This window comes from Erinaceus europaeus, chromosome 8 (assembly GCF_950295315.1).
Source record: "Erinaceus europaeus chromosome 8, mEriEur2.1, whole genome shotgun sequence".
In the NCBI taxonomy this organism is placed as follows: Eukaryota; Metazoa; Chordata; class Mammalia; order Eulipotyphla; family Erinaceidae; genus Erinaceus; species Erinaceus europaeus.
The window spans coordinates 71,356,337-71,371,883 of NC_080169.1; the positions used below are offsets into that span (position 1 = coordinate 71,356,337).

Below are 15,547 nucleotides of genomic sequence, written 5' to 3' on the forward strand. Positions count from 1 at the left end.
AAACATATACATATATACACATACACCTTCTAGTTTTCTGCAGCTGTTATCTCCAGTCATCTTTGACTCATTTCCCCACTTCAACCACTTAAGAGTTACTAAGTACCAATGATCCCAGTAATTCCTGTTATCACTCTCATAGTCCAAGTTCTTCTAAGAACTCGTCATTGATACCTATCTAGTGCATCCTGCTCATGACTGCTAGATAGTATTACAGTATTGATCTAGAAAGATCTGCAGTAATGGAAACTCATCACAGCAATATTTAAAATGTACTTCTTGGGGGTAAGACTATTTTGCAGACAACACAGTGAGATGAGAAATTATACCCATGTATAAAGTGTTAAGCCTCCAATAAAATGAAAACAAAACATGCTTACTTTTACTGTTTCCTAACCACTTTCTCCCCTAACTTTCTACTCCTGTACATATTTTATACTAAATGCTGTTCCCCTAACTTTCCTTTTAACACTATCTGTTCAAGGCAGGCTTCACTTGGGCCTTTCATGACCAGATGAGCCTGAAGTAGGCACCTCTTTTTTAACCTAACCTATAACATTTAATGTGCCATCACTCCCTCATTTTTTGTGACCTTTTGCTCTATGCCTCTTCTATATTCAGCCTAAGTGTTCTGAAGTCTGGCAGTAATTATCATTAGCATTTCTCCATATCACAGAGTGAGAGTGCTTTATAAAGTGGGTACTACTAATATGTGTTAGTTAGAACTGAGTTTCTGGGCTTATTTCCTCATCTGTAAAATAAAAGGTGTAGAGTAGACAGTACAAAGATCTCTTATGTATCTAAATGTTATTATCCTACCAAAACGCTCAAGGAATAATAAAACAATCATTTTGAAAACAATGATCAATATACTAGTACCACAAATCAAATATTCTACTAGGTAACAATCACACAAGTTGAAACCAACTTAAATAACACCATAAGCAAAACATAGTGGGGAGCGAAGTGCAACATCCTTTGCTCTTAAATTAGGCAGGGAAATAATGAGGTGAATGTGATACTATAAGCAGAGTTTCTATTACCTGTTTTTCCAGAGCAGCTTTTCCTACTTCTTTTGTAGATGATGTGAGTGTTTCATTCAAGCACTGTAAACTAAAAGGAATAAAAGTGATGAAACTTTATTCTAAGCCCAACAGAAGACTTCAATAGCAGTTCTGTTATCTTTACTTACTTATTGGATAGACTGTCAGATGTTGAGAGGGAAGGGGAGACAGAGAGGGAAAGAGACAGAGACACCTGCAGACCTGCTTCACCACTCGCAAAGCTTTCCCCTGCAGGTGGGGACCAGGATTCGAACCCAGATCCTTGCATCTTGTAACATGTGCGCCACCACCTGGTACCCCAATAGCAGTTCTATAGGTATACCTTGATAATTCAAGCCGATCACACAGTTTTTCTACTTCTTCCATCATTTTAACCCGCTCTGCCTCATTGTCAGAAAAGTGATTCCAGGTCTAGAAACATAAACAAACATTTCATCTTCTATTTGCTGACACAGAGGACAATATTCACATGAACACAGAAGATGACCATCTCAAGTTCCTGAAGTGAACATCCAAGTATTAACTACTATCCATCCCCCTATGCACCTATCAGTATTCTCCTTGGCCAACAAACAAACAAACAAACAAATTCCCAGGAGTCGGGCAGTAGTACATGCAGGTTAAGCACACGTGGCGCAAAGCCCAGGGACTAGTGGAAGGATCTTAATTTGAGCCCCTAGCTCCCCACCTGCAGGGGAGTCACTTCACAGGCGATGAAGCAGGTCTGCAGGTGTCTATCTTTCTCACCCTCTGTCTTCCCCATCTCTCTCCATTTCTCTCTGTCCTATCTAACAACGATGACATCAATAACAACAACAATAATTACAACAATGAAAAACAAGGGCAACAAAAGAGAAAATTAATATATTAAAAAAAAAAATTCCCAGAGAACGACTAAAGAACCAAGAATTTCTGTGCAACTCCCGACATGTAACTGGCTAATCTTTACCTTCTCTGCTTATTTCCCCACCATGCTTTTATCCCCTTATTTTATTGTTTACTTTTATTTTCTCTCTGGAACATATACTTAAATTTCTAAGTAAACCTATGTCGGGCGCATACCAACAAACCTACTTTTATTAGCGTCAAGGTAATAGTTTGCTAATTTATCAGCTTTCACAGGTATTCTTTTTTCCTCTTCTCTTCGGGTCCTGATGGAATTGGGAGTTCAGAGCTCTCTGGTCACCTTCCCCTAACATTTAGCCCTCTGGGAGTATGGACCAAAATTCTTTAGTTGATCCAGACCCCCTGCCTGTTTCTATCTTTCCCTAGTGGGGTAGGGCTCTGGAGGTGAGGTTCCAGGACACATTGGTGAGGTTATCTGCCTAGGGAGTGCAGGGTGAAATTGTAGTAGCATCTGCAACTTGGTGATTGTGGCTTAGTGAATTTCTGGAGAGATCCTGGTTGTAACTTTGAGTTTTCTAGTTCTTTTCCTCCTAGTTTATCAGGAGCACATCTGAAATAGCTCCTACTTCATAAACATGCCTCTTGTCGAATTTTTTTTTTTTAACAAATGTATGACAAGAAATACTTTGCTCATTTATAATATATCTTTTGGGGAAAATAATACTTGTAAACTTTTGGGGAGCTGATTCATTTCTTTTAGTGAGAACTACATTTGTATGCAAATTACTAATAGTCATTCAAATGCTATCTCTTAGGCTGAAGAGATAGTCCACCCTATCAGAACACAGATCTTGTATACCTCAAACTCCAGAGGCCACAAATTCAATCCATAACACCATCTTTTGCAAGAGCTGAGTAATGCTCTGATTTCTTTAAACAAACAAACAAAAAACCAAGAAACTGGCTATTTATTGTTTAGATAAAAATGAAAGCTTAAAAGCTGCCCAAATTTTACTAGTGTAAGAACTTTTTTTTTTTGGGGGGGGTCTTTTTCTAAGATAAAAATTATTTATAAACTGTTGGGGATGTAATCAGAAAGAACTAAACTGTGGGATTATTCTCAGAGCAAATGTTCTGATTTTTTTTTTTAAAGAAATCAATAGCAGTGGGGTATACTGATAATTTTATTTAAATCCTACTCTGAATAAACAAAATATAAAAATATATTTTTTTAATCAACTAAGGAGATTTGATTATAGGCTATCAGAATACTAAACAAGTTCTAGGTGACAGAGTAGCAAAATGATTGTACTTAAAAAAAAAAAAAGAAAGAAACCTATCAGAATTGAAAACTGTATTATGTGTGACAAGCTTTTAAAGTGTATTTATCTATCACAGTCTAACATACCTTGCATGAGTTTCGAAGTTTTTGTCTTTCTTTTTTAATGGCTTTTTTCTGAATATCTTTTTCCTTCTTTGCCAATAATGCTTGTTGTCTGACTTCTTCTTCTTCTTTCTCCTTAGCTAACCGAGCAGCTTCTAACTCAGCTTGTCGTTGCTTTAATAATAGGGAATAAAATTATTTTAATATAAAAATTAAAATTTACAAATGCTCTGCAATCATATTCCAAAAATTCAATCTAGAAAACATAAACTTATTGAAGGCAAAAGTTAAACAGGGCAGTGTGTGTGTGGGGGGGGGTGGATTGGGTGGTACCCCCAATTGGGGGTGCACCGGGTTAAGTGTATAGTACAAAGTGCAAGGACCCATGCAAGGATCCTGGTTCAATCCCCCAGCGTTTGTGAGGGGGTCGCCTCACAAACAGTGAAGCAGGTCTGCAAGTGTCTATCTTTCTCTCCCCCTCTCAGCTCTAAAAAAAAAAAAAAAAAAAAAAAAAACACCAGGAGCAATGAATCAGCCTTGGAGGCAAAAAAAAAAAAAAAAAAGTTGAACTGCAAGAAACAGGGAAAACCAGCTAGTAAACGTCAACAGATATTAAGACTATAATATAAAACAGACATTAGAAATAAGGACAATGCTAAAGGAATTTACATGATGTCATGTTATTATTCAACCTGCTGATAAGTTAGAATCCTTTTCTATCAACTTGTCTTGGTTTATTTTACAGCAGCACCTATTTGAATCATCTTCAGACTGTAGTTAAACAAACCAAACAAAACCAAAGAGAAGAGACTTTATGACCATTAAAAGTCCAGTTCCATCAAGTGCCATCTTACTTTTTCTTTAGCTTCTTGCTCTTTCCGTTTTGCTTCTGCTTTTGCTTTCTTTTCTGCTTCTTTCTTGGCTTTTTCTTCTTCTTTAAATTTTTTTATCCTTGGATCACAGCTATATGCATTGTCTATCAGAAAAAAAAAAACACTTTTATATGTCAAGTGCAATGGAATGACAAAAATGTTATGCAATAATTGAGTGGTGACCACTTAAGAGGGTTTGGGAAGAGACTGGTTAGCATTATTCCACAGACTGTGCATTTTAAAAAAAGAAAAGCAGTTCTATGAAATTACTTACTGAGGACTGGTAGTGGTGCACCTAGTTTATCACACATATTATAGTATGCTAGGACTATCATAGTATGTTCAAGCCCCTGGTCCCCACCTGTAGGGGGGAAGCTTCACCAGCGGTGAAGTACAGCTGCAGGTGTCTGTCTCTTTCCCTATCTTTACCCTCCCCTCTCAATTTCTTTGTTTTTATCCAATAATAAGTAAATAAAAATAAAAAAAACTCTTAAAGAAAAAGAAGTGAAATTACTTACCAAAATCTGGTATCTAGATCTATGCACAGAACAAAATAATTCACTAAAAATTGCAGAATTTTTATGTTGCAATAAATAATGCAACAGTGGCATAAAGTTTCATGGATACCAAAGGATCTCTATTTATAATAAAATACACCAATTATTGGGTAAGATTATATTAGACCAAAGTGCTTGCTGGGCTTATCACCAGGCCAACTTTATTAACATTATTTTTATTATCTTTACTTATTGGGTAGACAGCCAGAAATTGAGAGGGAAGGGGAAAGGAACAGAGACACACCTGCAGCACTGATTCACCACTCATGAAGCTTTCCCCCTGCAGCTTAAACCTAGGTCCTTGTGCATTGTAGTATGTGTGCTCAATCAGCTGCGCCACCAACAGGCCCCGTAAGATTTTATTAAATGGGGAGTCAGGCGGTAGGGCAGCGGGTTAAGTGCAGGTGGTGCAAAGTGCAAGGACCTGAGTAAGGATCCAGGTTCGAGCCTCCGGCTCCCCACCTGCAGAGGAGTCGCTTCATAAGCAGTGAAGCAGGTCTGCAGGTGTCTTTCTCTCCCCCTCTCTGTCTTCCCCTCCTCTCTCCATTTCTCTCTTTCCTATCCAACAATGACATAAATAACAATAATAATAACTACAACAATAAAACAAGGGCAACAAAAGGGAATATTTTTTAAAAGATTTTATTAAATAAAATTAAATTTCCCTTTTCTAGCTTATTACTTAAAATAGTCAGAAATTGGGAGGGGAGGGGGAAATAGAGAGGGAGAGAGACAGAGAGAAACCTGCAGCCCTGCTTCACTACTTGTGAAGCTTCCTCCCTGCAGGTGGGGACCACGGCTTGAACCTGGGTCCTTGCGCACTGTAATATGTGTGCTCAACCAGGTGCGCCACCACTTGGCCCTTAAAATAGTTTTTTTTTTTAAAGTTATTTTTTGAATTTATAAATCTATCAATTATACTTACCAACTAATGTTCTTATTCTGTTCATTTCTTCTTTTTTTCTTTGTGCTCTTGTAGCTCTGTTCTGCTTTTCAATCCATTTTCTTTCATCACGACTTTAAAATAGAAAATAATGAAAATAAAATGAGCTGGAGAAATAGTATAATGTTTGTGCAAAAAGTCTTTCATGCTTGAAACTCTGAGGTTTAATCCCCAGCACCACCATAAACCAAAGCTAAGAAGTGCTGTGGTAAAAAGAGAAAGAAAAAGAAAGGAAGAAAGAAAGGAAAAGAAACAAATTACTTATAGAAGATGACTGAAAAATGTAGTATTTTATAAAATTATATGCAAAAAATGTCTTAGAAAGTTAAAACGTGGGCTGGGTGGTGGCACACCTGGCTGAGCACACGTATTACAATGTGTAAGGACCCGGGTTCAAGCCCCCGATCCCCACTTGCAGGGAGAATGCTTTGCAAGTGGTGAAGCTGTGTTGCTGGTATCTCTCTGTCCCTCCCCCTCTCTATCACCCTCTTGATTTCTGGCTGTCTAGCCAATAAATAAAGATGATAAAAAAATTAAAAAAAAAAAAAAAAGAAAGTTAAAATGCTATGTCACTAGTAGCACTGGTTAAATGATGACTGTATTTAATACTAAGTACTTTTCTGATGGGCATTCAGTGTCAAAATTATTTTCCTACAAACACAAGAAAACCTAAAGGAAAACAGGTTAAGTAACCAGAAGAAAAAGATTAAAAAAAAAGGGGGGGGGGAGGCTACAAGGTTAGATCCCTTGAACATATTTAAAAAAATTAATTAATTACTTTGGCAATTTATTTTTAAAAAAAAGTCTCAGCCAACCAGTAGTAGATATGGTAGTATCTTTTTTAAGTTACCCAGCTTAGCCTGTGAGATTGGTTCTCAAAGTGGAAAAAAAAATTTTTTTAAGAGTACAGACAGCACTAGGGAGATAGCTTAACAGTTAATACATAAGACTTTCGTGCCTGAGTCCCTAAGAACCCAGGGTCAACCTCAGGCACTACCATAAAGCAGAGCTGAATAGTGTTCTAGTGAAAGGAAGACAAAAAATAGTTGAAAGAGAATATAAAAATCCATGTTGAATACTTTTACATCAAGAAATACCACAGATGAAGTAAATATCTTCCTTTAATGATTTACATACATACCACTCTGCTTTTTCTTTTTCTTCTTCATCTAAATAAGAAAATTCTCTCCAAGAATCAAAATTATACCTAGTATAGAAATAAAAGTCAAGACAAGTGAGTAAAACTTTCCTTTTAAAATTAACATTAATCACAAAAGTATGAGTCTGCTTCGACTTCCTTTGTGGTACTGGAATAATATTCATCTATTCTTTTTTTATATATTTATTTCTTCCCTTTTGCTGCCCTTGTTTTATTGTTGTAGTTATTATTGTTGCTGTTGTTGGATAGGACAGAGAGAAATGCAAAGAAGAGGGGAAGACAGAGAGGGAGGGAGAAAGACAGAGACCTACAGACCTGCTTCACCACCTGTGAGCGACAACCCTGAAGGCGGGGAGCCAGGAGCTCGAACCGCGATTCTTATGTCAGTGCTTGTGCTTTGTGCCACATGCACTTAACATGCTGTGGTACAGCCCGACTCCCAATATTCACCTTTTAATAGTACTGCATTTGGTATGAAAGTCTAAACTATTTTCATCACCTCTAAACCACACCTCCCATTATCTCTTCTTTGTAAGATATCTCTCTTGCCTGGAACTCATCTAAGATTTTCCTCCTCTCATCTTTCCCAGTGCAGTCAGTCTTTTCTGTCCTTTTTGGAGGCTGGGAGTCAAATCTGGAGCTTCTTATATAGGAAACAAGAGCTTTACCAATGAGCGTCCCTGGTCATAGTTTGTTAAATCTATGTTACCATAATTTGTTACCAGGTAGCCCTGGTATAATTACTTTTTATCTGGTTTGTATTCTCTGAAGACAAAAGTAACTACAACTGATAGAGCTACATTTGTTATTTGTTTGTCAGTCACCTAATGTGCCCAAATTTACCAATTAATGAGAAAATATAGTACATGTAAAATGGCTACTGAGTATGTTCACTAGACACTAGTGAATCAATTAAAAAACAGATACAGAGTTGGGCGGTAGCGCAGCAGGTTAAGAGCAGGTGGCACAAAGGACAAGGACCAGTGTAATGATCCCAGTTCGAGCCCCTGGCTCCCCACCTGTAGGGGAGTCGCTTCACAAGCGGTGAAGCAGGTCTGCAGGCGTCTATCTTTCTCTCCCCGTCTTCCCCTCCCCTCTCCATTTCTCTCTGTCCTACCGAACAAGGACGACATCAATAACAACAATAATAACTACAATAAAAGAAAAAGGCAACAAAAAGGAATAAAATAAAAAAGAAGGGAGTCAGGTGGTAGTGCAGTGGGTTAAATGCACATGGCGTGAAACGCAAGGACCGGCATAAGGATCCCGGTTTGAGCCCCTGGCTCCCCACCTGCAGGGGAGTCACTTCACCTGCGGTGAAGCAGGTCTGCAGGTGTCTATCTTTCTCTCGCCCTCTGTCTTCCCCTCCTGTCTCCATTTCTCTCTGTCCTAACAACGACGACATCAATAACAACAAGAATAACTACAAAAAAGGCAACAAAAGGGAAAATAAATAAACTAATATAAAAAAAAAAGAAAAGCAGATAAGGTGATTCAGAAGTGATACAACGAAAATGGCAACAAACCTTAATGCATGAGGTCTGGAAGTATAGAAAATCACCATACCACAAATGCAATTTAAATTCAGAATTTAAAATTAAATGGACTCTGGGTCTTTTGATGTCAGGTTTAATTATCCACTGAAGTCACTTTAAAGAGTTGAGCTCATGAGCAGTGCTGCTGAATCTCTTAAGGGCAGAGGGTCAACTGGAGATGCTCTTGGTGGTACCGTGTTTGTTTCATCCCTCTGGTGTCAGGAGATGAACCAGAGGCCTCATGCATTGTGTGATAATACTGAGTGGTCTCCCCAGCCCAAATGTTCTATTCTTTATCCTTATAAATATAAAAAGGGGTTGGTGTATTGTACTAAAGTAAAAGACTGGAGTGGGGAGTGGGAGGGTTCAGTTCCTGGAATATAATGGCAGAGGACCCAAGTAGGGGTTGTATTGTTATGTGGAAAACTGGGAAATGTTATGCATGTAGAAATTACTATATTTACTGTTGACTATAAAACACTAATCCCCCAATAAAGAAATTAAAAAAATATATATATATATAAAGGGAGAAATATCAAAGCATCCCATGGAGTTTTCTTGGCATTATCCATGGTGTCAGAGACAGAACCTAGGGCTTCACAACTGGTTAAAACTGCTCAACTCACTGAGCAATCCCCTAGAATCTCAAGGATTTTTTTTGTGTTTTTGTTAAAATAGGAATATAGCTAAATGAAACGTGAATTTTTGGTTTGGAAGGTGGTGCATTTATAGAAGCAAACTTTCAAGCATGAGGTCCCAACTTTGATCCCTGCCATTACATGTGCCCAAGCAATACTCTGGTGTCTTCATTCCCTCTACCCTCCCCCTCCAAAAATAAATAAGCTATGGAGTCAGGTCAGCAAAATAGTTCACTTAGATACTGTGCTACTTTGGCATGTGCGCTGCTTAACTTTGAGCCCAGCCCTACAATACCGAAGGAAGCTTCACTGCTGTGGTATGTCTATCTGAATAAATCAGCCTGGAGCACTGAGGTTCCAGTGATGACAAAAAAGTATGCTTTGATATCTAAAAATTGGATTAATATCACATAAGAGAGAACAGTGTTAAGTGAATATTTTTTAAAGATTTTATTTATTTATTTACTTATTTATTTATGAGAAACATAGGAGGAGAAAGAGGCAGACATCACTCTGGTACATGTGCAGCAGGGGATTGAACTCAGGACCAACCTCATGTTTGAGAGTCTGATGCTTTATCCACTGCGCCCAGACCTCCCAGATCGCAAAATGAGTATTTTTACTGATTTCTGAACAGAATACTTTTCATAGTCTTCACTGATATACCCATCCTTCAACTGATTTATAACAATCAAGTACTTATTGAATATCTGTCTTTTTTTAAAATGACTGCACCAGTGCAGCCAGGATGTGATGCATCAGAAAGAGTGCTGACTTGTAATCCTAGGGTCTCAACTTCGATTTCTGGCTCTGAATGTGCTACATACAGTGTGATACTCTGTTTCTCTCATAAATCTTTTCTTTCTTTTTTCTTTTTTTAAAGAAAAGGAGGGGCCAGGTGGTGGCACACCTGGTTGAATGCACATGTTACAACACGCAAGGACTTGGGTTCGAGACCGTAGTTCCCACCTGTCGGGGGAAAGCTTCAAGAGTGGTGAAGCAGGGCTGCAGGCATCTCTCTTTCTCTCTATCTCCCCCTTCCCTCTCAATTTCTTGCTGTCTATATCCAATAAATAAAGATAATTTAAGTGGTCCAGAAGGTGGCGCAGTGGATAAGGCTTTAGACTCTCAAGCATGAGGTCCTGAGTTCAACTCCTGGCAGCACATGTAACGAAGTAATGTCAGGTTCTTTCTCTTTCTCTCCTATCATTCCTTATGAATAAGTAAATAAATTTTTTATGGTCCGGAAGGTGGCGCAGTGGCTAAGGCACTAGACTCTCAAGCATGAGGTCCCGAGTTCAATCCCTGGCAGCACATGTACTAGAGTGATGTCTGGTTCTTTCTCTACTATCTTTCTCATAAATAAACAAATAAATAAATAAAATCTTTAAAAAAAAGATAATTTGAAAAAGAAAGGAAGGAAGAAACAAAAAAGAAAAGAAAATGAAAGTATTGGGCCAAGGAGATGCCTTAGTAGCAGATGGCTAGTTCACATGCGTGAGGCTCTTGGTTTGATTAACGTGACATGGGAGCAGTTAGAAACCAGGGCGCCTGGCTGTGGTGCACCGGGTTGAGCACACATGTTATAATGTGCAAGGACTTAGGTTTGAGTCCCTAGTTCCAACCTGCAAGTGGTGAAGCAGGGCTTCAGGTTTCTCCCCATCTCTCTCCCTATCTTCCCCTACTCTCTTGATTTCTGGCTATCTCTATCCACTAAATAAATCAAGACAATAAAAAAAAGTTTTTAAAAAACAACCAATAAATAGTAGAGTGAAGCTATGTGCTCTATTTCTCTTTATCTCTTTTATTGACTTTCTTCTAAAAAACAAACAAAGAACCCCAGAAAACCAAATTTAAAAAGTGACAAGGGAGGTGGCTCAGTTGGCAGAGTATAGAACTTGCATGCATTAGGCCCTGGCTCAATCTCCAACACTGTATATCCCAGAGCAATGCTGGTGGTCTCGGTCTCTCTCACAAAATAAATACATCTGGAAAATGACAGCATCACAGGAAGCGTATTCACTTACCAGAAAGAATAAAATGAATCTACATCTTCAAACGATGAAGCCATATCACCAAGTTTTGGGACATTTTTTTTATTTGACCATCTGAAATATTGAAAGGAAAAATTCAAATTTTTATACAGAAGTTCACTAGATAAGCTGACTCGAAGACAACAAAGTTCCCTGCCCCCACCCAAATCCTTACATATTCTATGAGTAAGAGACAAAGCTACAAGATAGGCAGTGGTGAGTTGAAAAAAGAAAGTGCATACTCTGCCACTCAAGGAAGATGGGTCCTGCACTGAGTGCAGCCTAGAATGTTCCAAACTAAGACTACAGAATGCAAGCTCAGACTTAAGGGATGCAGAGGTTACACAAGCTCCTGTGCTGAATATGGGCCCCAGATCAAATACATGGGGTTTACAGTTAACAGTATTTATATACTTTTCCCATATTTGGGAGCTACTCTCTTCCTTGATCCAGCTTTCTAGTCCTATTCCCAACTCTGACACCATATCCACAGAAATGACCTTTAACCCACCTGCATGTTAGCTATCAGTCTCAGGCAAAAATTAGTAAAGTCACGGGTCCACTGGAATATACCTAAAATAAATAGACTTACTAGCTTTTTCCAAAATGGAGACCCCAAATCTCATCTGCTATAGTCTCACCTTTAGATTCCTAATTATTAAGCAGTTTGTTTTGCTTTATATCTTAATGTCTTTTCAGCCACTGAGTTGCAGATGCTACCATGACATCAACCTGGACAGATGATCTCACCAATGTACTCTGGTACCCCACCTCCCAGATCCCTGCCCCACTAGGGAAAGATAGAAACAGGCTGGAAATATGGATTGACCTGTCAATGCCCAAGTCCAGTGGAGAAGCAATTACAGAAAAGTTTCCAATGGAGGGATGGAATACAGAAACGGTGTGGAATTGTACTCCTCTTATCCTACAATCCTGTCAATCATTATTAAATCAATAAAAAAAAAAAAGGGAAAAAGAAAGAGATAGAAAGTGCAACACAGGTCAAGGGTGGACAGGTGCAGGGGAAAATACAGTGTACCCAGCATTAAAGGTATCTTCAGTTTGGGCAGGGGTAAATATGCAAACAGACCCTCATGCTTGAGGCTCCGAAGTCCCAGGTTCAATCCCCTGCACCACCATAAGCCATAACTGAGCAGTGTTCTAGTTTAAAAAAAAAAAAAAAGGGAGTAGGGCGGGTTAAGCACACATGGCGCAAAGTGCAAGGACCCACATAAGGGTCCCGGTTCGAGCCCCCCCGGCTCCCCACCTGTAGGCGAGTCGCTTCACAGGCAGTGAAGCAGGTCTGCAGGTGTCTATCTTTCTCTCCCCCTCTGTCTGCCCCTCCTCTCTCCATTTCTCTCTGTCCTATCCAACAATGACAACAACAAGAATAACTACAATAAAACAACAAGGGCAACAAAAGAGAATGAATACATATTTAAAGAATATATATATCTTCAGTTCAAGAAATTAAAGTTGTAGCAGTTGTCAGAGGAACTACGGAAAACTGACTCTAAGTCAGTTTGTCCAAGCTTGCTTACTTCTACTCCTAGCGTGTAGTACAGACACAGTCATTCCATAGGCCCAATCTTTATAAAAAAAAAAAAAAAGAAGATGGTGCAGGAATGGACCTCCTGCATCCACTCCTTAGCACCACTTTTCTTAAGAGTCAGAATTCTAGATTCAGCAATTTGCTATCACTTTGAAAGGACTCTGAGACAGTGTGTGTGTGTGTGTGTGTGTGTGTGTGTGTGTATTTCCATTTATTTATTAATGAGAAGATAGGAGAGAGAGAGAGAGAGAGAGAGAGAGAGAGAGAGAGAAAGAACTCTGGTACATATGCTGCCAGGAATCGAACTCTGGAACCCATGCTTACTCTACTGCACCACCACATGGACCACAAATAGTTCTTGACCTGTGTTTCACACTCTATGAAAACATTAGACAAGAGGGCAGGCAGTGGTACACCTGGTTAAGCACACACATCACAGTGCACAAGGATGCAGGTTCAAGTCTTTGGTCCCCGCCTGCAGGGGGAAGCTTCACAAGTGGTGAAGCAGGGCTGCAGGTGTCTGTCTCTTTCTATCTCCCCCCCCCTCAAATTCTGTTTCTATCCAATAATAAAATATAAATAAAGGGAGCCGGGCAGTAGTGCAGTGGGTTAAGCACAAATGGTGTGAAGCTCAAGGACTGGCATAAGGATCCCAGTTTGAGCCCCCAGCTCCCGACCTGCAGGGGTATCGCTTCATAACCGGTAAAGTAAGTCTGCAGGTGTCTATTTCACCCCCCACATCTTCCCCTCCTCTCTCGACTTCTCTCTGTCCTATCCAATTACAACAGCAGCAATAACAATCATAATACTAACAACAACAATGATAAACAACAAGGGCAACAAAAGGGAAAAAATGGCCTCCAGGAGCAGTGAATTCGTAGTGCAGGCACCAAGCTCCACCAATAACCCTGAAGGCAAAAAAAAATAATAAAAATAAATAAAAAGAAAATAAAAAATTACTTTCATGAAATAAATTGTATATACTTGGTTAGAGAAGCATGATTATCATTTTTCTCAAATGATAATGAACAAAAACAAGACTATCCATTAGTAATACGGGAAAAAGAAAAGCATACGTCCCTCAATCACTCTAAGTCTAACCTTGTCAGGTAAATTAAGGGCTACAAAAGCTGGATAAGGGCAAGAGACCAGCATACTCGAGATGGCCCATTTGATCACTACCAGGCCACCCCACCATCTAGGTCTCTTGGATTCCCACATAGATATGAGTGGCCTAAACCTCTGACAGATCCCTCTCTCTAGTATCACTTGTCACTCCATTAGGAACAACATAGTGGACCCTCTTGTGGGCCTCTATAGGACCTTGCCCTCAATGTAGAACAAAAGTGGTGGAGACTGCCCCACTCTCTGAGGGAGGCTGGGCCAACATACTCTGCCACTCGAAGACTGGTCTTGAAATAAATAAATAAATAAATAAATAAATAAATAAAGCAAGCAAGCCTAGAATGTTCCTAGCTGTGACCATGGTCTATGAGCTCAGACTGACAGGGATGTAAAGGTTACACAGGCTCCTGTGTTAAATATGAATAGATATGGGCCCTAGGTCAGATTGACGGGGTTCAGTTTTAATAATGGTATTTATATACTCTTCTCATATTGGGAGCTACTTTTGCCTTGATCCAGATTTCTAGTCCTATTCTCAACTCTGACACCATCTTCCCAGATAACACTTTTAGTCCACCTGAATGTTAGCTATTGGGGCTCAGGCAAAAATTACTTAAGTCATGGGCCCCTTGGAATATACCTAAAATAGACTTAATTTCTTCCCACACAAAGACCCTTAGACCCATATGCTCTATTCTTATCTTTAGGTTCTTGTTTATTAAACAATTTGTTCTGCTTTATATTTTACTCCTTTTCAGCCACCAAGTTGCAGATGCTACCATGATGCCATCCTGACTTCCCTGGTCAGACAACCTCACCAATGTGTCCTGGAACTTTACCTCCCCTATCGGGCAGCCCCCCCTGCTCCATCCTCCATTGCTGACACTATGGCCTATTTACATAATCATTGTTTTACCTGAAAGATTCCCCACCTATTCCTTTGATCTATCCTATTTCTACCTCGAGACCCACCCTATCTGCAGGGTACATTAACCCCCCCAGTTAAAACCCTAGCAATTGTTTTTACTGAAGCTTTTTACCTTCACTCTTTCTTTTCTCCACCCCCTTTCCCAGCCATCTCCGTTCAGACTTGCCACTTCTGGTTTTACCCTATAAAGCCCACTTCTGTTCCTGGTTTCACTCTCTTCCTCATCCCGACCTGAAGAAGGGCTAGTGTGCAGAGCGGGAGGTGGCCATTGTGGTTTGGTGCCACGTGGCTTAACCCACTGTGCTCACACCTGACTCTGGAGCTCCCACCTGAATAAAGAATTGTATTACCACGCCGCCACGAGTACCTGGTCTCTCTCCCACGAAGCTAGCTCGGCATTCCCCAGAACCCTATCCCATCAGGGAAAGACTGACACTGGCTAGGGGTTAAGGATCAACCTGACAACGTCCATGTTCAGTGAAGAAGCACTTACAAAAGCCAGACCGTCCACCTTCTGCACCCCATAAAGGTATTTGATCCATACTCCTAAAGGGTGAAGAATAGGGAAGCTTCCAATGGAGGGGATAGGATATGGAACTCTGGTGGTGGGAACTGTATAAAACTGTACCCTTCTTATCCTACAATCTTGTCGATCATTATTAAATCACTAACTTAAAGCAATTTACTGTCATCTACGTATTGATATCATGTCAAATCAACTATTATTCTTTCTAGAAAGGAAAAGTTTAAAGAAAACCATCCCAGGAATTTCACTATGGGAAGGTAGACCCTCTGCTTAGAGAACAAGATAAATGAGAGCAGTACTTTTGCTGGAGGTGCTCAACAGTATAGAGAAGAGGAAAAATTATCAGAGGAAAAAAAAGCAGAAGCCCAGAAAACTATACGAAGTA

General features: G+C 39.6%; 1 protein-coding gene across 3 annotated transcripts in view; it reads right to left on the minus strand.

Annotated features, from left to right (window-relative positions):
• Positions 1–15,547, minus strand: part of DNAJC2 (DnaJ heat shock protein family (Hsp40) member C2) — a 43,292-nt gene that overhangs the window by 5,495 nt on the left and 22,250 nt on the right. For all 3 annotated transcript variants that reach the window (XM_060196366.1, XM_060196368.1, XM_007532679.3), the window contains exons 6-12: positions 11,026–11,106; positions 6,808–6,873; positions 5,649–5,740; positions 4,149–4,270; positions 3,319–3,468; positions 1,387–1,475; positions 1,044–1,113 (exon numbers count right to left, since the gene is read on the minus strand). In XM_060196366.1, coding sequence (XP_060052349.1) covers positions 1,044–1,113; positions 1,387–1,475; positions 3,319–3,468; positions 4,149–4,270; positions 5,649–5,740; positions 6,808–6,873; positions 11,026–11,106 — 670 coding nt within the window. The remainder of the gene's footprint in view (positions 1–1,043; positions 1,114–1,386; positions 1,476–3,318; positions 3,469–4,148; positions 4,271–5,648; positions 5,741–6,807; positions 6,874–11,025; positions 11,107–15,547) is intronic.